Here is a 24,689-nt window from a genome sequence, read left to right on the forward strand (position 1 = left end):
CTCCTTCTTGTTAACTTCATTTGGTCCGTATTTCGGAATTTTCTTGGATTGATTTTTGCTTTTCTTTTTTCTTGTCCTGTACTGGGGTTAACATTAAACCCCCTCCTAGTCGAGTGCCAGTCCCATGGCACTTGTGGGTCTTTGTTGATGAGGGCTCGGTGAGTTGAGGGGTGGTTGTGTGGGTCGATGATGGGGCCTTGTGGAGATTAGTCATGGAGTGGTGGAGACCGGAGTGGATGATGGGGCCTCCGAGATCGGTGGTTGGTCACCTTCATCTTTACCTGAAAGGAAAAGAAAAGCGCGCTGCCTAGGGGGTGTATTTACCTTACTGTGCGGTGTAATGTGCTTGTGCCAATGGAACTGGGAGCTTGATCGAATTGCAAGCAAGCCTTGGTGTTGTCCCACACTTGAGGACCCAGTTCGTGCATAAGGGAGGTGCGATGGGTGAAGCTTAGAGAGATATATCTAACCATAGGCGAGTGTGACCTCCCTAGGTATGTCTTGCCCTTGATGTGCCCTAAGCGTGAAGATGGGAATCAAAAAGGGGCTAGAGGGTTAGGGACGGAGCCGGCCGACCGAGGCCATTGGACTCACCTAACTTGAGGACCCCTAGGTGCAGTGGCCGTGGCACTCGTAGTGAATTTCTTGCTTTCTCGTGATTTTCTTATTTGTTTTCTTACTCTTTTCTTTTCCTTTTTTTAAAAATCTTTTCATTTTCCTTTGTCTCTTTTTTTTTCTTTGAAAGTAACGAAGAACTAATCTTCGTCATCATGGTCATGAGAAGAAGTTGGGGGCTTAAGGGACTTGCTAAGGAAGCCTTTTCCCTGCATATATCCTTTTAGGTTCATTCTAACGTGGAGAGAAGTTGTGGATAAAAATGGATGGTTACACCTAGTGAAGCGGCTGTCGTTCATGTTCTCCAAGAGGGCCATGCAAAAGGATGGTAAGAGGGCAGCTTGCATTATCAACCTAGCCATGGCATAGCTATCTATGGTGTTATTAAGATCAAAAAGTATGGGCAGGAGGTGGTATTCTTGTGGTGTAGGATCCTGTTTCAGTAGTACCCTAAGTAATCTAAGATAGTTACAGGTAGTGATAAAGATAGAATTTGGGCAAGAAGTGAACTCATTAAGAAAATTGGCAATTGAGTCCCATAAGTCGTTCTCGGAGAAGGTCAGGGTGTCCTCCGGCTTAGTGGCATTTACATTGTATATTTTTGGGAAATCATATCTACCGTGGATGTCAGGGTTGAACTCCACCCCTACCCTTCTCGGATATAGCATGTATGTGGGGTTGTTTCTCTCGAAGGATAGTGTGTTGCAAAATGACATCGAGGCGTCCATGTTGCCGTCCTAGATTTTCCTCCTCCACTTCATATAATCAACTGTAGTAATGATGTAAGACTTTCCTATTTTTGTACCAGGCAAAGGTCCAATAAAATCCAAACCCCACTTCTCAAACGGTCCATAGGCAACAATGGCTTTACCAGGTTCTGGAATTAGTATCCTTTTTGCATAGGATTGACAAGCATGACAACTTTTACTCCAATGAGCAACATGAGCACTTAGACTAGGCCAAGTAAGTCCTACTAACAAAATTTTCCTTTTGGTAAGCTCAAAACCAAAATGACCACCCCATGCTTCCAACTGATCATTTATGAGCACATATGCCTTGGCCTTTCTGATAATGGCATACCTTTTGTATTTATCAGCTAATGACTTTAGCTCCCCAGTTTTTAGAAACTCTTCAATCATGTGAAGGCTCTCCTTGCCCTCATATCTAGGATTATCCACCCTCATTGCCGCAACATATTGGAAAATAGCATTTTCAGCCAATTCATGAGCTCTACGGTTGTTCTCCCTATCAACATGCCAAATTTCAAATTTTTGCAGTTTCCTCATGAGGCCTTTTATCTTAAACAACCAATCCTTCAAAATATCTTTATTGGCTTTCCAAACATTTTGAACTTGTTTGACCACCAACATAGCATCTCCTATTGCAACTATCTTCCTGTATTCCAGCTGAATACACTATTTTAGACCAACATGTAAACTCGCATATTCAGTTGCATTGTTACTTTATATCTCTTTACTTTCTTGACTTCTAGAAAAGACTTCTCGATTTTCAGCATCCATAATGACAAAACCCAGTCCTCCCTTTTTCAACACTCTTTTGTAACTGCTATAAAAAAACAAGGTGGCATCTTTATCCTTGATCTCCTCATGAATTTGTGGATGCGGAATCAGCTTTTGTTTTATAATAGCTGCACTTTCAACAGGTTCTTTATAAGTCAAGACATGAGCTAAGCTAGCTCTTACAGTATCCTTCTTCAAACATGTAAATTCAAATTCTTGCAAAGCCCGCAGCCACTTAGTAACTCTTGGAGCATTTTTAGTAGATCGCAAAACCTGTGGAAGCATCTAGAAATGAGTAAATACTACAAATGGTTTTTAAATCAAGTATGATTTCCATCTTTTAATTGCATATACCAGTCCCCATACCAACAATTCTTCTTTCATCCAAGCTTTTTCAATCGCTCCAATGGATCTGCTTATATAAAACACTGGCCTCATATAAGACATCCCCTTTCCCTTCTGCATTAAAATGGCTCCCACTGCATTTTCCCAACATATTCATCCAGCATATGGAATGACCTTGATAGATACCTCAAATTTTGAACAAAGCTCATTAGTTCTTTTACAGTTTTTGGAGAATCCATAAGAAGTAAAGCCTCAACTTTACTATGCTCAGGTGAAATACCATTAGAAGACACTTCATGACCCAAGAGTATCACTCTAGTTCTTGCAATCTTACATTTACAGGGTTCAACTGACCACCATTCTCATCAAGTTTGCAAAAAACTTCATTAGGTTTTTTAGAGTGTAATGCCCTTGAGCTATACACACAAAAGTCATCCATAAATACCCGCAAAGATTTCCCAATGAAAGGGGCAAATACCCAACCAATCCATCTTGAAAAGTTGGCATATGCATTCATCAGACCAAAAGGCGTCACTCTATAATAGAAGCATCCCCATGGGGTAATGAATATTGTTTTCTTCTGAACTTCTTCCGCTATTCTGATTTGGAAATATCCAGAGTATCCATCGCACACACTATAAAATTCATGACCAGCCACTTGATCCAAGATCTCATTCTGAAATGGAAGAGGATGTAGTCCCTCTTAGTAGCTACATTAAGAGGCTTGATATCAACACATACTCTCCACTTTCCATTCTTCTTTGGCTTGATTACAATAGGAGACACCGATTCTGCATCATCAAGAGGATAGATAAATTCAGCATCAAGCAACTTCTGAATTTCAGCTTTAAGTACATTTTCCTGAATTGTACCAAGTCTTTGAAGTTTTTGAGTGACTAGTTTATACCCTTCTTTCAATTTGATACGGTGCATCATGCTGTTAGTATCCCTCGGTTGGTGATATTCTGTAGCAAATAGTTTTGGGTATTTCAAGAATATCATGGGAGGTTGCTCCATACTCTGTGCAATTTCTATCCACTTTTCTTCAAATCTCATTGGAAATTTAGATACTTCCTCATTTTTTCCTTGAAACATCTTTTCCAAAGATTTCCATAAACTCTCAGGAGTTTGCTTAGTTGCAAACCTTGTAAGGAACTCATTTTTGCTTCATTCCAATTTTCCCTTGTCTCTTCATTCAGTGAGTTCCACCATAATGTTGCAGAACCTTCAAGCAACATACTGATCATTCGAAGCTTATCTGCATGAGTGTCCCTTCGATGTTGGTAAGCCATCCACTCCAATCTCTTGATAAATTGATTAGCATTCTCATTTTTAGTACCAAAGAAGGGTTCATATCCAAAAGCAGCTATGCTTGAGTTTGTGTATAGGTTGGTTTCCAAACCTTACACTTCCCAATCGATAAGATCGGCAAGAGATCTTCAACACGGGAGATCCTCGGTGGGGGCACCAATCTATGGTAGGTGAATTGGGTCGTCGGCGTCTAATAACCCCTAAGACAACACCACAAGATAAAGACTGAAGATCTTCCCTCAATAAAACCCTGGAAACAACACTACTGAACACATGATCCAAAATTCCTGATCACTTACTCCTCACTGAGACTTTAACTCAATACTTAAACAGTTCAAACCTTCAAGCTCAAATTTTACCACTTTTAGAGAAGATCTAATGCTGAAACAACCATGGCATAGACTCTGAGAACACGAGCTTCCGGATTCACAGAACTCCTATTTTTTAGGGATCGCAACCCCATGCAGTAAAGTGCCCCATAAAGCATGGTTGCTTCAAGCAATACAAAATCAGTTGTAGACTCTCTCTATTCTTCTTTCCTCAGAGCACATATAAATACAAACCAAATACACGGGTAATCAAAGCTTTATACGCCAAATTTTCATGCCCATTCAACGCTTCAAGCAATTCACCGTTGTAGACATTCCATTACTGCATGAAAACAGAGTTTACACTGATATAGCAATGGAAAATCATGATGACTTTCATGGGAAACCAAGTTGGTGACATAGATGCTGCTAAATTCACCTATTTCCTCATAGACCACAGAAATTGCCTCATAGAGCATTACACAGAACAGTTCATAATTTTCTAACCTGACCTCAGATTGCCGAGCTTTAAAAAGGAAAGTTGTAGCTCTCTTTTCAATCTATAACTCTTTAGAACAACTCAAGTCAAATTCCTTGATCTGCTGCCGTGAAACAGCTTTGCATATTCTGCAGTCTTAAATTCCTGCATGCTTTACAGAGCAAACACAACTTCTTTGTTCCAAAAGCACAATCTTGCATTTATGAAGTGTTGCGGGAGCTTCAAACTTTACAAACCCTGATCCATTATTTTCTTGGCTGCAAATTCTTTCAGTTTTCCACTAACTCGAACCCATGCATTCAAGATCTGCCCACTGATGGGGAGCCTCACTCAACAACTAACAAACATCACTCTTATCATGAAGAAGAACAGCTCTCTATTGTCTTTCACTCATATCCATACACTACAACTGATCTGCAAACTCTCTGCCCCACAAAGCAGTAGAAGAAAATAAGAGAAAAGAAGACTCCTATTACCATCATCTGAAAACTGAGAACTCGCATCAGCCCATCGACTTCACCCCTGCCATCTTGCTCCTCAGCTCCAATAACTTCAGCTTTACAGTCTCTTTCTTCTGACAATTTGTTCTTCTTCTGAGCTTTAGATTTCTCCCTTCTTCAGCCTGCAAGATTTTTTCTGTCCCTTTCTCTCTCTCTTTTTTTTTTCGTAATGGATGTTATATTTATAAAGTACTAAATGACAAAAGAGTTACAAAAGTCATGGCAAAGACGCAGAGGAAATTGCCATATGCCAGGGAAGTAAGTCCTCCCGAGGGAGTAAGTCAGAGTGCCGAATGAGATCTATCTGCCAATGCAAGAAACCTTTAAGCCTATCAATATGTCCTTGAACATTAGAGGCTGAATCAAAAAGAAAAGCATTCCGAATGGTCCAATTTTGCCAACAGCCCCAGTATCTGAGAAAGTGAAACAAGATCTTCATATGCGACTGAGCCGGTGTGCGGTATTCGGGCCACACAAAAACCCAATCAAAAGGGCTTAGCGAGAAACCAACCACTGCTCACCAAACTGCTGACAAGAGTGACCAGATTTTCTTAGCGAGAGGGCAAGAAATAAATTGATGGCGGGCCGGTTCCACACTAGTGGTGCAAAAGAAACAATTGCCATTGGAGATTCGACGCTTGGAAAGGGCTGAAGCAAGAGGAAGACCATTAATCATCACCCTCCAAAGAAAGACCTTGCATTTGAAAGGTGTCTTGTTCAACCAGCCCTCCATCACAGTTACCTTCCACCATGACTGAGATTTACGCAATCCCCATACAGTATTAGCTTTAGTAACCAGCCATTGATGATCTTTAATCAGAAGATGATACACCTCGTTAGCTGAGGCCTTTTCCAAATTCAGCCGGCCTGCAAGGGCCCACTCTTGCCAGGGACGATCCGAAGCAAGGGCAGTAAAGGGTTGTCTACTCTGGAGCACCATCAAAAGCTGTTCCCATAAATCACGGTATCCACGAGGGATCCTGAAAAGCCTCCTGGTTGTACGAAACGATATCAACACATTGCGATTGGCAAGGGTGGCATCTGCAACTGAAGTCAAGCCCAAACATGCCATGCATTTAAATTTTGGTTTGAGCTCATATTTGCCTTCCCAAAAAAGTAATCGTGAGGCTGCCAACAATTCCAGTTGAAAAGAGTTAGTAGCTAAGCGGTCCTCCGTTGGATGCCATTGAGCCTTCTGGAGAACCAATTTCCAGGAACATACCAAATGAGCAAGCAGGGACGATGAAGGACTAGAAAACCGAGAGTCTGCATTAAGAACATGCCACTAGGAGCTCCGAAGTTGGGTATTACCATGCACAAGCCCGTGCTCCTCAAGAAAATAACGGGCTATAAAGACCCACGGGTGATGATCTAAGCGTATGGCACGAAAAAGAGACCAACGGAGTGCCAGCATATGAGTTTCGGCATCCAAAATAGCCCCGCCACCCATGCGTTTGGGGGTACATGCATGCGACCAAGAAATCCATGAAATGCCTACATGCAAGGAATCCTTCTTCCATAACATGAAACGAATGTACTGAGTAAGAGCATTCAATGTAGTAGTAGTCCAAGGTAGCAATGGCAAGAAATATGTGAGCATTGGCAACATAATTGTCTGAGCCACTTTGAGGCGAACATGGAAGGGCCAAGCCTGTGACTTTCAGCACAGAAACTTAGCTGCCAGTTTCTGTGAAATCCACTCTAGTAGTTGCTTTGGCTGAACATCAACACCCAAAGGGTACCCAAGATGCCTGACAATGGAACCACGAGGAAAAACCATTCCCTGCCAGTCCAATGACTGCAAATCTGACTCCATGCAAGTGAGAATGGCTGATTTCAAAGCATTGATATGAAGACCAGAAGCATGACCAAAGAGAGTCCAAACATCTAATGCTTTGTGAAGATTATCCTTATCCGCATGCAAAATTATAAAGCTGCATCAGCCAAGGTTTGGCTAATGAAGTGCTATCCAAAAGGAAGAGACAATTCAGCCAACTGAGTAGAAGCTACCATATGAGATAACATCGAAAGAACCAGATGAGTCGCAAGGGCAAAAAAGAGAGGACTCAAAGGGCAACCCTGTCTCACAGAGTGTGCAAGGACAAGTGGCTTTGTAACACCACCATTCAGCATAACTCGCGAAGAAGCAACGGCACTAATGGTGTAGATCAAACGAGACATCCGAGTACCAAAGCCCATAGTAGACATAAATTCTGCAATGAAAGACCAGTCTAAATAATCAAAAGCCTTTTCCAGGTCCAATTGAATCAATACCACCTCCTGATTAGAGTGCCTTGCATAGTCAATAGCCATTTACACATTTAAGACATTATGCAAAATGTTTCGGCCCTTAATGAAACCATATTGAAGAGGATGCACAATGGTAGGAAGATGCTTATGGAGCCGATTCGCCATCACTTTGGAAAAGATTTTATACATAGAACCCATCAAGGAAATTGGTCGCCAATGTTTCAACATAGACGGCGAAGAAACTTTTGGAAGTAGTTTGATAAGTCCTTTCCATGAGGAAGGTATGAACCCCATTTCTCAAACGTGCTGAAACATAGCCGTCAATGGTTTCAACAGTCGGGTAGCAAAAACCTCAAAGAATTCATTGGTAAGACCATCCCAACCGGGACTTTTATCCTTAGGCAAGTCCTCTCTCTCTCTCTCTCTCTCTCTCTCTCTCTCTCTCTCTCTCTCTCTCTCTCTCTCTCTCTCTCTCTCTCTCTCTCTCTGTGATGCGTATGCTCTGACGTGAAGGTACTCTTGCTCTGACGGGTATGCTCTGACGTGAAGGTACTCTTGCTCTGACAGGTATGCTTTGACGTGACGGGTATGCTCTGACGTGAAGGTACTCTTGCTCTGATGGGTATGCTCTGGTGTGACGGGATAGGTTGTCAAGTCTGATACAAGACAGGTCATCAGCAATGCAAGCATGATGCAGACATGTCGTCAAGTTTGATACAAGTCTGAGGTCGTCAGTAATGCAGGCATGAGCTCTCTCTCTGATACAAGTATGGCCTCTCTGATGCACTAATGCTGTACTGACGAATGTCGTGTGACAAAAATACATGCTGTGACGAATGTATTGTGACAAATGAGAATGCTGTAGTGAGAATGCTGTGACGAAGGTACTGACGCAGGAGCACTGAGAATGCTGTAAATGTACTGACGCAGGAGTACTAAGTGAACGGTGATGGGATGTACTTGCAGTAAACAGTGGTGGGCCTTGTGAATAGTGTCTGCAGGGATGCGCAGTGATTGATGGGATAGGTTTGTGTCGTGACTGTGATTGTATAAGAAATGTGTTGACTCTCTTAGACTGACGTGAATGCAGACCTGTGTGAATGTACTGAGATTGCAGATGTACTCAGACTGATGTGAACCTTGCCGTGTTGTGTAGACTGGAGACCTGCATGAATTCAGACTGACGCACATGAACATTTCATGCTACAGTGACAGTTTAGGTGAGATTTGACCGTTCTATGCTACATTGACAGTTTATGCTACAGTCATGTTTTAAGATGCAGTCACATTGACAGTTTATGATATACTGACAATGCATGCTATAGTGATAGTTTATGTTACTGGTTTACTACTCTAGTCAGATTGTAAACAATTTTATGCTATAGCACATACTATAATCATAATGGAATAAACTGACAATGAAGGAATCACAAAACCAACCATGGAAACAATGTTTCATACACCGCCAAAGAACACGAGATACAAAACCTATGGGCCTAAAACCCGAGATTGGAATGTCTCTCCAGGGTTAAGTAGATATGGGAAGACATCCCGCAAAATTAATGAAACACTATATGAGGAGATGTTGACCATACTCCGTGCTGAAATGCGTATCATGAGGAAGAAAATGGAAAATGATATACAAGAGTGGGTTCGAGCTGAAATGATGGAAGAACTAAAAAAGGAGATGCAACAAACATTGGATGCACACATGGTAGAGAAAGACTCAATGATCTCTAATCTACAGGAAGAACTAGAGGAATGCAAAAAGAAACTGAACGCACAAAAGGAACTACAAATCACATCGGAACTACAAAAAGAAATTGATGTTTTAAAAAAGGATATGCACACCTATGCAAGTGTGGTGGAAGGCACCCAAAAGAAAATGGAGAATGTTGAGAATATTGTCAAAAAAAATGTAGAATGGATAGATGTGGCAAAAAAGAACAAAGGAATGCATGGCAACAAAGTGGAAGTTATGAATGACACCTTGGAAGAAGAGGCAAAAAGACGGGCACACGCACTCCACGTAAGAGTGGTTGGACTAGATGAGAAAAGCTCCCCAATTGAAGATGCTACAGCTCTTGCCACCGAAATTGGGGCTACAGATATACCCATCATTGGGGCTTGGCGAGTCGGGAAAGCTGACACAAAAACAAAAGTCCTCATCTTGAAGTTTGGAGACTTGAGAGCCTTCCTCTCCAAGAGGATTGCTCTCAAAGGAGAAAAGATCTACCTAGATGAAGACCTCACCCCAGCCCAGATAGCCCACAGGAGGGAAAATATGCCACGTGTTCTAGAGGCACGGAAAGCATGTAAATGGGCTGTCTACAGAGATGGAAGAGTCATCATCACAAAGAAAAGGATAGCATGATGGTGCGCGGCCTATGAGACCTTGAAGTTCACACTGTGGAATTGCAATGGCTCCCTTAAGACAGATGCAGGTTATTTTGAGGATACTTTCAAAGGGATAGACATTGCTATGTATACTGAGACACATCAATGTAAAGACAGCCGTCTACTTGATGTATATGGATATAGATGGGAAAGTGTATATCGCCCTCAGCCTAGGCGGCCTGGAGGGACGAGGGGATCAGGAGGTGTGGCAATTCTATTTAGAGAAGAGCTCCGAGATACAGTCCAAGTGGTACATAGAGATGCAGAGGCAAGATACATGTGGATCAGGTTACGTACAAGTAGAACTCGAGACATGTATATTGCCATATGCTACTTTTCCCTTGCATACTCTAAGTTTGCCCCTAAAGAGGCATCCCCGTATATACCACTATATGAGGACATAATGAGATTTATGAGAATTGGGGATGTTCTACTAGCAGGAGACTTTAATGCACGCACAGGAAGTAACCAATCTGCTTTCTTTGACACTAGTGATGAGATGTTCAGAGATATTGCATTAGATGAAGTGGGATTAGTTAGATCAGCCCAAGATAGAGAGATAACAGAATATGGAACACACCTACTGGCATTGGGAAGTGCACATGGTTTGGCCATCCTTAACGGGCTGCCACAATGGCCAAGATCTAATGGTTTCACATGTTGAAATAACAAGAAAGGGTCAAGCACAGTGGACTATTTGATTGGATCACCCAACTTGCTACCTATTATAAAAAGCTTTGAAATCTCAGACAGACCAATTGGATTAGCAGCAGACCATGCTATTCTAGCTTTCACAATGCAATATGGGCATATACATGAAGCATAGCCACACATACCAAAATTACCACACTATGATTTTGTGGAAGCGACCTCACACATATACAGCACTATTGTGCGAGATGCATTGAGGGAGCTAGACACACAGGCCTCTCTGGATGAGTTTACAGGACAGTTGGTCGAGATAATACACACTTCAGCAGCCTATGCTTTCCCACACACTACACCGTTAGATAAACCTCCACGAGTTAATGCCCCACACAATGGCTGGTATGATGATGAGTGCAGAGAGACACGAGCATGTTTTCAGCGAGAGCCGGCACTTGGCATATGTACACATAAGCATGCTCAAACACTCTTCAAACGATTGGTACACAAAAAGAAGCGGGAATACTTGAGCAGACCAGAAACAGAAATGTATTCCATGTTCTTGGGACAGGACAGCAAGAGAGTATGGAAAAAGATGCATGAGAACCAGCCACCCTTACAGATTACTAGACCGGATGATTGGCATGGATATGCTTGCACACTCTATGATGTTCCTGGCCAAGAGCCTATGCCGCTCCCCTCAACCTCAAGACCAGCAAATTGCAGATTTTTCACAGAAAAAAAAGTGAGGAATGCCATATGGAAATTGAAAAATGGAAAATCCCAAGATCATGATGGTTTAGTAGTTGAACACTTCGCGCATGCTTGTGATATCTTGGCACCAACGCTAGCTCACATCTTTAATAGGGCAGTTTGTGAGGGATTTCCAACCTGTTGGTCAGACCATATTATTGTGCCGCTCTTTAAGAGTGGAGACCCCGTGCTACCTAGTAACTATCAAACTATCATGATTGGACACATGCTGGCCAAAATATATGGCTCTATTGTGGAACAAGCATTGAGTGAATGGGCCGAGATGCATGGCCTGAGATCAAAAGGCCAGGCTGGCTTCAAGAGGGGATACACAACTCTAGACCATATCTTTACATTGAGGGTAATCATCGAAGGCAAGGCATTCAAGAAAAAGATCTACTGCTATTTTGTGGACTTTCGTAAGGCCTTTGACACAGTGCCACGTGCTAGACTCATGAGAAGAATGCAAAACATTGATGTGCCTGTAGAGATACAGTGGAGTATCTATGCCTTGTATGAGACAGTGACGGGCAGAGTACGAACACCTAAGGTCATCTCAAATACAGTCAATAGTACCATTGGGGTCAAACAAGGCTGTTCACTTTCACTGAGACTATTTGGGTTGTACATAGATGAAATTTCAGAATATGTGGACAGAACTGGTGGAGTCGGAGCCAGCCTAGCTGGAGTGCTGATACCATTACTGCTCTATGTTGACGATATTGTACTTATATCTGACTCACCTGAGGGACTAAACAGACACTTGGATGCATTATCAGCTTTTTGCAGAGATAGAGATCTTAAGGTGAACCTTGGGAAAACTAAAGTTATGGTATTTAACACTTGAGCTGCTTGGGTGACAAGAGCTGAGCACCAGTTTACTTTTGATGGAGGGCCAGTGGAGATGGTTATGCAGTATGTCTATTTGGGGGTCACATTGAAGGGACCACAGTTCTCTTGGAGAGAGACACCAGAGGCTCGTTTGGCAAAAGCATATGCAGCCTTAGGTGCATTGGAGAGGCAATGTGCTCACATACAATTTCATGAGCCGCGCACCAAATTGTGGCTTTTTGACACCCTGGTTACACCCACACTCCTATATGGGGCAGCTATTTGGGGTCCGAGTCTCTTTCACACGAGGAGGCAGCCTTTGGGAGACCAAGATGGACGAGAGAAGGAATACTATGATGGGTGGGAGCATATGGAAAGATCACTGGTCATGATGATCTCACGTATGATACGAGCGAAGAGCTCGACCCCACATGAGATTATCAGAGCTGAGTTGGGAGCATCACCCATGGTGGCTGAGGCCTTGGTCCAGGCAGTGACTTTCATACATAGACTATGGGAGCTCCCCCAAGATAGATACCCACGGCTAGCCCTAGCCTCTTCTAGACAACTAGCAACAGATGGTGACAGACATTGTTGGTATGCTCAGATGAGTACATGGATGAGTCTACATGGGCTGCAGATTGACAGACTACCCCCCTTTGACTATAGCTTGGATTGCCCTACACTTGACCTAATCCGATTAGAGCTAAACCATGTGATCAGAGCAGACATACTGAAGTTAGATACGGAGAAGACCTAGATCTGACCCCCCTCCCCCCATGGCACGAGGATGGCACACTACCAGACCCACTTCCTTTAGGTATCTGAGGATGGTTTCATCACCCGATCCAATTACATGGACACACAGCTGCCTCATGGACTACGCACAGTTATTGGTCAGATCCGCACCTCATCCCACCACCTAATATTGAGACAGGCAGATGGGAGAGTATACAGACAGAGGAACGGATATGCCCACTATGCGACCGAGAGCTAGAGACAAAGGAACACTACATCTGCCGATGCACTGTATATTATGATATAGGAGGTAGATATCACTGTCTGTTTCGAGAGGGTTTTGGATCCCTGAGATGGATCATGCAGTTTGAGGATCAGAGATGCTTGGGATTCTTCCTCTTGGAGCTCCAGAGGCGCAGAGCAACAATTCTACGGAGTAGGATGCCCCCACAGCTCGGCTCACATAGACAGAGAGTAGTCACTAACTTTTTCATTGATACACGACAGAGTATGGCAGATACCACTACTACTGCCACATAGCCTACAGGAGTACATCATCATTGGACCTCATCTTCTGTAGGTGTCCCTTTGGATAGAGCAATGGCACTTAGCCGATCTAGGTGCCCATGTCCACCCGGACGAAGAGTAGCCACTAACTTTTTCATTGATACACTACAGAGTATGGCAGATACCACTACTACTGCCACACAGCCTACAGGAGTACATCATTGGACCTCATCTTCTGCAGGTGTCCCTTTGGATAGAGCAGTGGCACTTAGCCGGTCTAGGCGCCCATGTCCACCCGGACGAAGGCCTAGACATCCACACCACAGACAAATTAAAGCCATTATTGAGCGCCACAGGAGACAGATGCCGAGACGCCTCAGCCATGCAGTGATACACCTCCTTAGAAGACAAACATCTCATTGATGGAGAGTTTTCCTTTTTCTACTTTCACTTTTAGATCATTGACATGTTTCCCTTTTATAGGACACTATTTCATTTTTTCAGTCTTATAGGCATGTTTTTCATCTTTTCTCGTTCCAGATAAGAAACACACCATCATTGTATGCATTACTTTGGTCTCATAGGCCACATTGGCCTTTTAGAGACGTTAATATACTCTCTCTCTTTTTTTTTTCGTAAAAGGTAACTCTCTCTCTCTCTCTCTCTCTCACACTTGTGTTGTGTTGAACACCTCTTTTTTCAAAAAAACTATTCAAGTTTTTACTTTTTCCCTTAATTTTCCAACTTGCCTCTTGCTTTCCCTTGATTTTTAGATGGCAAGCATGCCCCTTGCCACGTAAAATTCCACTCGGGGACTCAAAATCGGAAACGAGAATACATTTTATTCTCTTCCTGCATGAAGAGCGTGTCTCAAAACTGAAATATCTCAACCACGTGTCGAACATGCATGGTACCACTTGGGATTTTCATTTATCAACCCAACTCCCACTATGGATAAGTGTTAGAAAGTGGGATTTTCATTTATTAACCCAACTCCCGCTATGGGTAAGTGTTAGAAAGACAAAAAAATGATATATCTGCATGTGTTACTCCACTTGACCTCGGGCAACACCATGTCTCCGGTCGCTCATTTTCACTCACCAACGTGCTAGAGAAGCATCCAATGACAATAGACATATACTTGTCCTAGATAAATGACATTCAAGCAATATACATCTAGTGAAAATCGTGTGAGCTCTCCCCCGTCATGTTCGTTGTGCTCCAACTCCCCCGCTATCGCGCCAACTCTCTCGCCTCTGTCCCGCTACTCCCCCTTTCACCTCCACCTTTGATCAACCCCTTTCCCCTACTCGTCGCCGCCTTTGCTTGACGCCCCACAGTGCCGCCCCGCCCCTACTCGTCGACGCCCTGCACAGTGCCGCCTTGCCCCTCCTCGACCTCCCACAGCACCGCCCCGCCCTTGCTCGACGCCTCTGCCCCCGCCTGCTTGGTCACGCCACCTGCTCGGCCCCCCCCCCCCCCCCCCCCCCCCCCAAAACCCCTCGGCGCTGGCCCCAGCCTATTCCGCTATGAGGCCCAGCCTGGCAGATACACACCTGTTTCAAAAGCAGTAACTTCCCTCTTTCCCCCCCTCCTCGCCATCGACTCCCCCCCTCTCCCCTCTCCAGTTGCTCCCTCCCTTTGTAGCAACTCCCTCCTCTGGTAGCAGAGCAGCATGATAGGTAGGTTCCCAGCAGCAGGGAGGTGGAATGGAAGCCTATGGTCATACGCCGGCGTACTCAACGAGTGCCCCCCAGTCAAACACCTTGCGCGTAGTCCTCTCTGAGGAGCAGCTCTTAGCCGTCGGAGCTAAGGAGCTGGAGCTAATGGAAACAACGATTTATGGTCAGGTAGTAGGACATTCCCTAGCCAGGGCCCAACTTCGGGACAGGCTTCACTCCACGTTGCGCATCGGCACATCGCATATCGTGGAGGTGGTCCTATTGGGCTAAGGGATCTTCATGGTTTGGCTCAGCTCGCCAGACACAGCTCGCGAGTTACTCTCTAGTTCACCATATGCGTCCACGAAGATCATAGTCATGGTCCCTTGGTACAATGGCTTTACTATGGAGACGTTTGCACTCCACAACAGGTTTCTTCGGCACCCGGTCACACTTCTTTTCCCCGGCCTGGCGATTGAGTATCGCCAGTTGGTGGAAGACTTTGGACGGCTCTTCGGCACTGTCCTTCCCGTGTCTTTCATGGATGCAGTGACAGCAGCAAGAGTTCCAAAGGTACCGGTGGCAGTGAAAGAGGTCAAGAATATCCCACAGTTCCTAGAGATTGAGGCAGGCGGGCACTCCTTTAGGCAGCAGGTCATTGTGATTGAGCAACCAGGTCAGTGCCTGCGTTGCCACGACTTTGGGCATTAGGTAGCAGGTTGTACGCGTTTCGGAGGCAAGGCGACTCCGCCCACAGGACCGCATGTGAATGCTGATGGCTTCACACGGGTCTAGAGACGACATAGGCGGAGACAGCAAGGGGGGGCTCAGCCAGCTCCTCAGACCCAGCCTTGTCAACAGGGTGTAGACTTGTCATCAGGTTAAGCTGATATGAAGGCATTGGATTGCCAGTTGTTCCCAAGCTGATTCTTTCTCCCCTGATTGCAAGCTGTGCCATCTCACCAGTTTGTTGCCATGACCAAGATTAACCTGTATTCAGTGCATCAATGTTGATGATAGTCTGTATTGAAAAAGATGGAGGTATGTGTAGAGGAGAGGAGTTGGGCCTTCGTAAGGGCACCTAGATGCTGAAAGAGGAGTGTTCTCCTCCGCACCAAAGACGGAGAGGCAAAGTGGTCAAGAGGGCATTCCCAAGGTGAAGGTGGCTGAGATATCATAAGTTAGTTTGTGTCGTCTGTGCAAATGTAGCGCTCATGATAACTCTTTAAAAGGGCATTGTCTCTGATACCATGTGAGAAGCACTAGGGTTTGCAGATAAAACATAGAGAGTTTCTGCACATGACTAACACAATGAAGCTAGACAAAAATCAAAGGAGGGAGAAGGGGATGAATGAATGCCAAATAAAAACTCAATTAACAAACCAAGTATTTGAGGTGTGATACAATGGATGCTCAAGGAGTGGAGGGCTTGTCGTCCAGAATAGCTCCACAGTCCCACAAGGCACCATGTCTGCTGTTGGATGCTAGATGCTAGATGTAGCAATGATGGCTGGAATATATGCCAAAAGCAACAGTTTCTACACAGGAGAAGATGTAGAGGATAAACAGCAGTACGGAGATGGCTGACTGTGAAGAGATGACAATTGACAATTGTAGATGTTACGTTCAGAAGCTGTACAAAACATGATAAGCAAGTTTCAAGAGCAAGTACAGTGGGATCTCGACTTATTCTGCACTTGCTTTCTCTCCCTCTCTCTTGTCCAGTCCCAAGAAAAGGCGATTTAGGGGGAACATTACAGCATTCTATTCCAATGCATCATAGAGAGAAGCACACCACATAAAAATGACATATCTTTGCAGATATATTTTTTGCTAAATGTTGTTACCTGTACTGCATTCTGTGAATATATGAAACAACTGATGAAGAGAGAGTTGAACTTGTACATAAAAATACCTTAAAGTACAAACCTGTTATACTTTGTTATTAATGCAAAGAAAACTCGCAGACTGAAATGTGGCATGCCTATGCCCACTGCTATTCTTTTCTGCATGCTTGCTGCAAAATTAATTCAATATTACATGAAATGATGTTAATTGCAAGGAGTCTGATATCTTCAATCTTTTGTTCTGTGCAGATGGGGAGCTTTGATTATGATACTCTCATCAGTCCCGTATATATGCGCTCAGTTACCCCTTTTAGATGGCAATCCGGTGGAGGGTCCTGAATCTGCATTGGCTGGATGCATCCTTGCTTTCAGTGGTCTATTTGTGTACTCTATCTACCAAGTAAGCTCATAATTATAATTAATCAGCTCAACCTTTCCAGCATATGATCCTGAATGCTCATTCTGATATAGCTGACATAATAATACATGATTTTTGTATCTACTTTCCAAGGTGTAGCACTTACATGGGAATTCAAGGTGCCACTTTTTGGCTCTATTCTATCTGGGGCTCATAAACACAGAAGGTGCAAGGGCGGTTATAAGGCTTATGAACTACTGTGGAGACAGGCAAATGCAAACTTTAGATCCTGGCTAGATAGTGACCAATCATTATGGTTCTGTAGTTGCTAGGGACCATGGGGTTTCCTGTCTTTATAGATGGCATTAATGATGTGATGTTTCGAACTATTGGGAATCCCATGCATAAGGCTCTATTAAACATGTGTACTATAGGTGGGGCCAGTATATCATATGTGCAAAAAAAGTGTTCAGCTACTAAACCATCATGATTGTGGGCTGTTCCTTGCTGCAATCTATCAATGGCATCTGTGACCATCGTGTGTGTGAAAAAAGTGCTATTTGCTAGCCTGCATGTCATTTAATGGGGCATTTGTGGCTGTCATAGTGCATCATCAAGAATTCTTGCATAGTTATGCCTTATCTCTGTTGCAGTGATCAATGCGGGTGTTCCTCTCTCTTGGAACATCCTGCAAGCCCTCTTACTATCTTGTCCTAAGAATAGTCGCTAAGTTTCCTCCTAAAGTCTAGCCAAATAGTTACACTTATTAAGCACTAGGAATAGGAAGAGCACTCTTCCTTTCTATGTATGCAAATTCACAATGAGATCCATCAATCTAATTGGGCATGCATATCTTACACTCGTCATACCAGCTGTTGTGAGGGACCATACTAAGCATAGGCTTGCCTTGTGATACCTTGCTGTATGAGAATGCATATGTTGCTGAGGTATGCAACGTATCTACTAAGATTGTCGTGAGCTTTTCTAGAGAACTGCTGGGATCCATGTGCCATAATCTCTCATATACTGCACTGCTATATACCTTCTCAGTGTCTCGTGTTTTTTTGCAAGTAAAATGTGGATGATTATATTACTCAAAAAAACTGATTACAACGGAGTACTCATGCTCAACAGACAAGCTGGAGCTGATGAAAGTCACAAATACATCATATATACAAGCCTCTCAAGGCGGTCTGGGGGGGGGGATGGGGGCAAGAAGCCATGAAGGGGGGGTGTATCGCCATCTGGGGCTGCCTGCCTGCATCACGAAGAATAGGTCCTGGCTGCCCCAAGTGCGCATGAAATGACATCGGAGTTCTTGACGAGCCCTGGACACGCCTTGCACCTGAACCCATTGGCCTCAAAGGGAGTGGATGATGGAGGTCCAGAGCTCTGCTAAGGTCGCTTGTATTGAAAGTCTCTCTCCGCCGAAAGCCACCTAACACCGCGCCTTCCAGATATGCCAACCAGTAAGACTCCCTATGATCTCCCATTCCTTAGAGCGGTCTGCTGTGGGCTCTAGTACGTGGCCAATGGGTAGAGCCTCTAAACCGACCACTACGCACCAGCCCTACCTCAATAATGAATATCGTATCCTGCATCCCGGCCTCATACAGAAGGTGACGGCCTTGGCTGACCGCCTGCCAGCAGAAAGCTCCCCAAGAGATATCCAAGGCTGGGTGCTATGCGGCAAAGGATGCGGCATACTCCTCTCCACATGAGCTGTGCCGCCTCACACGACCAAAGGCAGTGCTTTGGGGTTTCCATAGATTGCTGTGTGCAGCGCTTACAAACTCCCTCCTTTTGCATCTGGGCAAGCCAACTTCCCACCTCCAAGCCTCCATGTGTCACCGGCCATGAAAAATAGGATACCTCCAGCTGTCCCATAGGCGATGCCAGAAGGTTCATCGGAATGGCTTCGTGATGCTATACTCCGCCCAATGCCTGCTACGTGAGGGTCCCTAATCCATATCCTCTTGCATCAGTACGTATCTGCCAATCGTGGCAATGTACTCCAGGAACCTCGGTGGCTTCTTGGCGACCACAGTGCCCGGCCAAAGCCACTCTTTCGAATCCCACTCCAGCTCATCAAGTAGCCTTCCTTCCCAGATCCAGAGGCGCCACTCCCTGAGCTCCTGCCAAAAGACCAAAGCGTCGAGCCGCCATGTCTTCCCTTGAAGGCCAATCACTCGGATCCTATTCCCTGAAAGGACAGCTATCCCCTCATCTTGCTGCCCTTTGTTAAGAGCCAGACGCCCCCACTTCTGCATGGTGAAAAAGCTCCCAGGTGGAGCACCGCCCACTCTTTCTGCCACCTTGAGATATTGCTGCGTCTATCTCCCTTCTCCTCAGCTCCACTCCTCACTGGCAGCCTGATATTTGTTGCAGCACCTCCTCCTTTTCCATCTTGTACACCTCTCGCCATGTCCTAATGGTACGAGCTGGGGCAGCTTCCCAACCAACCCACTGGATATGGGGGTGCTCGCCAATCTGTGCCCCTTTCCGGTTCCTGACCTAAGGTTTCCAAATCACTAACTGAAGGTCTAGTTCCTGCTGGCAGCCTGGGAGGCTCTGGATTAGGGCCTTACGAAGGCCCTGCCACATGCGGAGCAAGCTGTGTAGGAAGGGTGATCTGGGGGGGGGGGTGATCTGGACTAACGTGAAGATCCATCTCAGGGACGCCCTCCACCCACCTCCAAGCCTCGGTCTACAATCATGAAGACCCTCTTGTAATAGGACCTTCCAGGTCTGCCCTCTCGGTGTGAGGCTGCAGACAACTAGCTTGCCCAAGAGGGCCATACGTTGATACTCTGGGTCTATGATCCCAAGCCCTCCCTCTAACGGATGTCATATGATGGTCGCCCACGCCACCTTGGCCCTGGAATCCCTGGAGCCGTCTGACTTGGACCAAAGGAAATTCTGCACTAGGCGGCTGTAGGATGAGGAGAAGCACCAATATGAGGCGATGTACCAGGCCGTTGCTAGGAGGACTTGGTTAACCACCAGGGCTCGACCGGCTAGTGAGAGGTGAGCCGTGCTCCAAAAGGTCAACTTCCTCCGTATAGAATTGAGGACTAGAAGAAAGTGCTGGGTGGGAGTGATGTCGAGTCCCACTTGGAACCCTAGGTACCGGACGGTCTGCCCTCTGCTCACCCATCTAAATCCCAGGTCGACGCCCCACTCTGTGCTAGAGTTCAAGTATGTGAAGAAACCAGCTGATATTCACTAGTTGATTTTTGCTCCGGCTGTAGAACAGAATACCTCAAGAGCCAGCCTCACTCTCTCCAGCATCAACTCATCGTCCTCTATGTAGAGTGCTGTATCATCTACATATTCTGAGTCTAACAACTCGGTCTCCTCTCTCATTGGAAGTTGGAGGCCACGTAATCCGCTCACACGTGACGTGAGGAAGTGAGACATCGCCTCTGCAAAGAGAAGGAACAGGTACGGGGCTAGGGGGCAGCCCTGTCAGACCAATCTCTCCAGCCGAAACCCCTCCCCTCGCCTACCACCTATCAGAACCCTGTTGGTGGCCGATCTGTAAAGTGCGGAGACCCGGCAAATCCAAGCATGGGGGAAACCCAACCTCACCATGGTGCCTTCTAGGAAATCCTAGTCCACCCTGTCATAAGCTTTCTCGAAATCCAAGAGTAGTACGGCCAGTCTCTGCCCACTGTGCTGGGCCCACTCTGTCGCCTCAAAGAAGGTGAATACATTGTCTAGGATGCTCCTATCCTGGACAAAGCCTGTCTGTGTGTCATGGATGATGTCTGGAAGCACGGGGCATAGTCGCCTACCAATCATCTTTGCCAGCGCCTTATAGGCCACTGACAATAAGGTGATCGGTCTCCATTGGGAAAGCTCCAACCGGTCTCCCCCTTTAGGGAGAAGATTGATAAGGCTTACCGAAAGACTCCCTGGCATTTGTCCTGAAGTGAAAATCTCCTGAAAGGCTATCAGTAGGGGATTCTTCACCACTTCCTAGAAGGTAGTGAAGAAAGCGGTAGAGAGGCCATCCTCTCCCAGGCATTTTTGCCCATCGTGTGTATGGAAAGCCTCCTCTAGTTCCTTCTTTGTGAAGGGGGCTAGGAGGGAGCATCCCATCTCCTCTGTGACGAGGGACGAGATGTACTCCCAGACTTGCTGTCTACATTGTTGTACTCTAGCTGAGGCTATCTCCTGCTGGAAGAGGCGTCTGTAGTAGTCGGTGGCAATCTCCATCACCTCGTCTGGGCTAGAATGGGTCCTCCCATACTGATCTCGAAGGCTGCATATTTGCTCTCCTAAGGTGCGAGGCTGGTGCACCTGGAAAAACTACTTGCACATCGTGTCCCCTTTCCGCGCCCAGAAAGCTGCTAAGGTGCGGAAAGAGAACTCTGAGCGTCTGTCCTCTAGGCTAGCAATGGCTGCTCGTGCGCACCTCTTGTGCGTGGAGAGTGGGATCCCCTGGTGCCTCCTGTAATAATCTTTGCGTGGCTACAAGGTCCCACTGGAGTGCTCTCTCCTCCTTCCAGCTCTGCTGCCTGGCCTGTATGGCTGCCTCTTGGGAGATTGTGCTTGACTGAGCTAGGGCCTCAGCAACCTTCTTTGCGATTTGGTCCCTCCTGCCCCACTCTATGGTCCAAATCTGTTCAATCTATCTTGTCACCTCCTCCCTCCTATAGATCTAGTCAGGGATCTGACAAGATCGTGTATGTAGGCAGATGCTGGGGGATCTAGTGTAAGGAGAACCCGGCAATGATCGGACAATGTGGTGCCCGCCAACTACCCAATTTGGCCTCCTCGAGAGCCTCCCTATCTCCCACATAAAACCTGTCCATCCGCTCCAGCAGGTCTCCACCTAGCCGCCTGTATCCCCAAGAGAAGTCCAACTATCTCTCCCTCCTGTGAAAGGCAGGGTCTCTCCAGGCATCGCGTGCTCCTTCTACCAAGAGAAAGACCTCCCATGCCTCCTGCTCCTCCCCGGCCATGCCCTCATAGTTTCTCTCTCTACCTTGCTGGTCCTTCAAAGCCTCCAGGTTGTTGAAGTCTCCTCCAATAATCCAGGAGTCTACCTCTGGAAGTCCATCCACGATCTCCACCCAAAACGTGATGTGTGCCCTATCCTCTATAGGGGCATAGATATTAAGGACTCCAAGGCATGAGTCCCCAATATCCAATCTGATCCATAGAACCCTCCCTACCAATATCGTCCCGTGGTCTCATACACAAGCGGTAATACTCGGACCAATAGAGGTGCATAAGTCTCCACTCCTACCGTTGGCACCTATGGCGTGCTCCCAGTAATTGTAGCTCCTGTCGAACAATCAACCTCCTGGAACCACGTGCTCCATTGTAGTGGAGGCTATTCACATTCCAGGATGCAAGGTGTAAGCTCATGGGGAAAACTGTGACTGACCGAACATGCATCTTTTCGGTGTGGAGGCTACTGATGAAGAGGAGAAGCTATGAGGCATGCAAGTACACTTTGCCGCCGGTCAGGATGGCGAACTCCAATCCCCCATGGTGGCCCTCGATGGGACCATAGGGGTGATAGATGTTCCAGGTGGTCTTATCAATGCATCTAGCAGTCATGTTGAGAGTCGGGACTCTGTGCACTGGCAGAAACGGGCCGCTTGTGCCAGGGGCCACTCGATCACATCCCTCGGAGCTCTCCACTGTGGAGGGGCTCGAAAGATAATGCTCAAGTGAGGGACCTCCGCACCAGCCCACCAGTTAATATCCATCATGCAACTAGGCCACTGCTGTGCAAACAATGCTAGTCCTTCTTTCCCCATCCATTGGGAGGTGTGGTCTGCCACCTGACTCTTCAACTCTTCCTCTATCTATGTCGTCCGCCACTCCCTTGAGTGAGAGGACTGAAGAAAAATGGCATAGTTTGGTCCATCCGGTGGTGCTAGTAGATGGACCTTGCCCCTCCTTGACTTACTAACCACGAATATCCCCACCTCTAGAGGTAGTGGGAACTCTCTACGCTCCGTAACTCTCAAGTAGGACCATGGGCCACTGCGGAATAACTCCTGTGGCAACAGGTGTGCTTGTCTCGGGAAAGTGTGATGCGCGGGAGGGGTGGATGAGCTGGTGGCTGTATGGGAGGGAGAAGACTGCTGGTGCGAGGAGGATGTAGGCGTGTGTGGCTCATCACCTCTTGTGGGAGGAGGGGGGGTGGGTCTGGGGGGGATCACCTGATCTAGGTGCAGATTAGGTGGGGTGCTCGGTAGGGGGGGTTGGTGGGAGGGGAGGATGATCGAGGGATGGACAGAGGTACATGGCGGGTGTTTGGGGGGGGGGGGGGCTGGTGGGCTTGGAAATGGGGGCTGTGGGCCAAGGTCAGTGGGGGGGGGGGCATGGGATATGGAGGGAGGTGGGTGTGGGGCTGTGGGAACTCAGGAGAGGTAGTCTGTGGCGCGGGTGGTGGATGTGGGAGGCTGTGGTCCTATCGGGTGGGGCGGGCAAGGGAGGGATGTGGAGTGCTCTGCCGAGGGTGCATTGCTCACCCACTTGTTCCCTCTACCGAGGTTGGGTTTGAGACGCTGGCTGCGCCCCCCCTGCCGTGTCCCTCTCTGTTGTCTTTGGACCCGTGTGAAGCCGTCAGCATCCACTTGCAGGCCTAATCGGTGGAGCCGCCTTGGCTCCGAAACGCGTGCAAATTGCTCCGTGATGCCCAAAGTCGTGGTAGCCGAGGCACTGTCCTGGGTGCCCCCTCACAATGACCTGCGGCCTAAAGGAGTGCCTGCCCGCCTCAATCTCTAAGAACTGTGGGATATTCTTGACCTCTTTCACTGCCACCTGTACCTTTGGGACTCTTGCTGCTGTCACTGCATCCGCGAAGGACGCGGGAAGGATAGTGCTGAAGAGCCGTCCAAAGTCTTCCACCAATTGGTGATACTCTATCGCTAGGACGGGGAAAAGAAGGGTGACCGGGTGCCGAAGAAACCTGTTGTGTAGTGCAAATGCCTCCACAGAAAGCCATTGTACCAAGGGACCATGTATATGACCCCCTTCGTGGACGCATATGGTGAATTGGCAAGCAACTCGCGAGTTGCATCTGCCGAACTGAGCTTGACCATGAAAATCCCTTGGCTCATTAGGACCGCCTCCACGATCTGCACTGTGCCGATGCGCAACGTGGAGTGAAGCCAGTCTCGAAGCTGGGCCACCTTGGCTGGGGAATGTCCTACTACCTGATCATAAATCGCTGTTTCCTTTAGCTCCAGCTCCTTAGCTCGGACGGCTAAGAGCTGCTCCTCAGAGAGGACGATACGCAAGGTGTTTGACTGGGGGGCACTCTCTGAGTGCGCCTGCGTCTGACCAGAGGTTTCCATTGCACGACCCTTCTGAGAAAACTACCAATCACGTCGTTGTGCTACCTGAGGGGGAAGAGTTGCTGCAGGAGAAGGAGCAACTGGAGGGTGGGGGGGAACAATCCAGTGGCTTGTGTAAAGTGGTACCTTGGATATTTGGGGTGCTGTGAGGTTGGTGGGTATGGGTTGTCTTTCATGTAACCTGAAACTATAGAGAAGGTCAGATATGCATCAGAACTAATGTGAGCAATACTGCAATATGCACTACGACAGATGAAAGTACAGGAGATGCTTGAACAT

General features: G+C 46.6%; 1 protein-coding gene across 3 annotated transcripts in view; it reads left to right on the plus strand.

Moving 5' to 3' along the window:
- Positions 1-24,689, plus strand: part of LOC148033718 (sodium/calcium exchanger NCL1-like) — a 190,993-nt gene that overhangs the window by 87,361 nt on the left and 78,943 nt on the right. For all 3 annotated transcript variants that reach the window (XM_087681696.1, XM_087681695.1, XM_087681697.1), the window contains exon 6: positions 16,977-17,127. In XM_087681696.1, coding sequence (XP_087537822.1) covers positions 16,977-17,127 — 151 coding nt within the window. The remainder of the gene's footprint in view (positions 1-16,976; positions 17,128-24,689) is intronic.

This window comes from Lygodium microphyllum, chromosome 7 (assembly GCF_053477565.2).
Source record: "Lygodium microphyllum isolate KBCC chromosome 7, Lygodium_microphyllum_v1.1.10, whole genome shotgun sequence".
Lineage (NCBI taxonomy): Eukaryota > Viridiplantae > Streptophyta > Polypodiopsida > Schizaeales > Lygodiaceae > Lygodium > Lygodium microphyllum.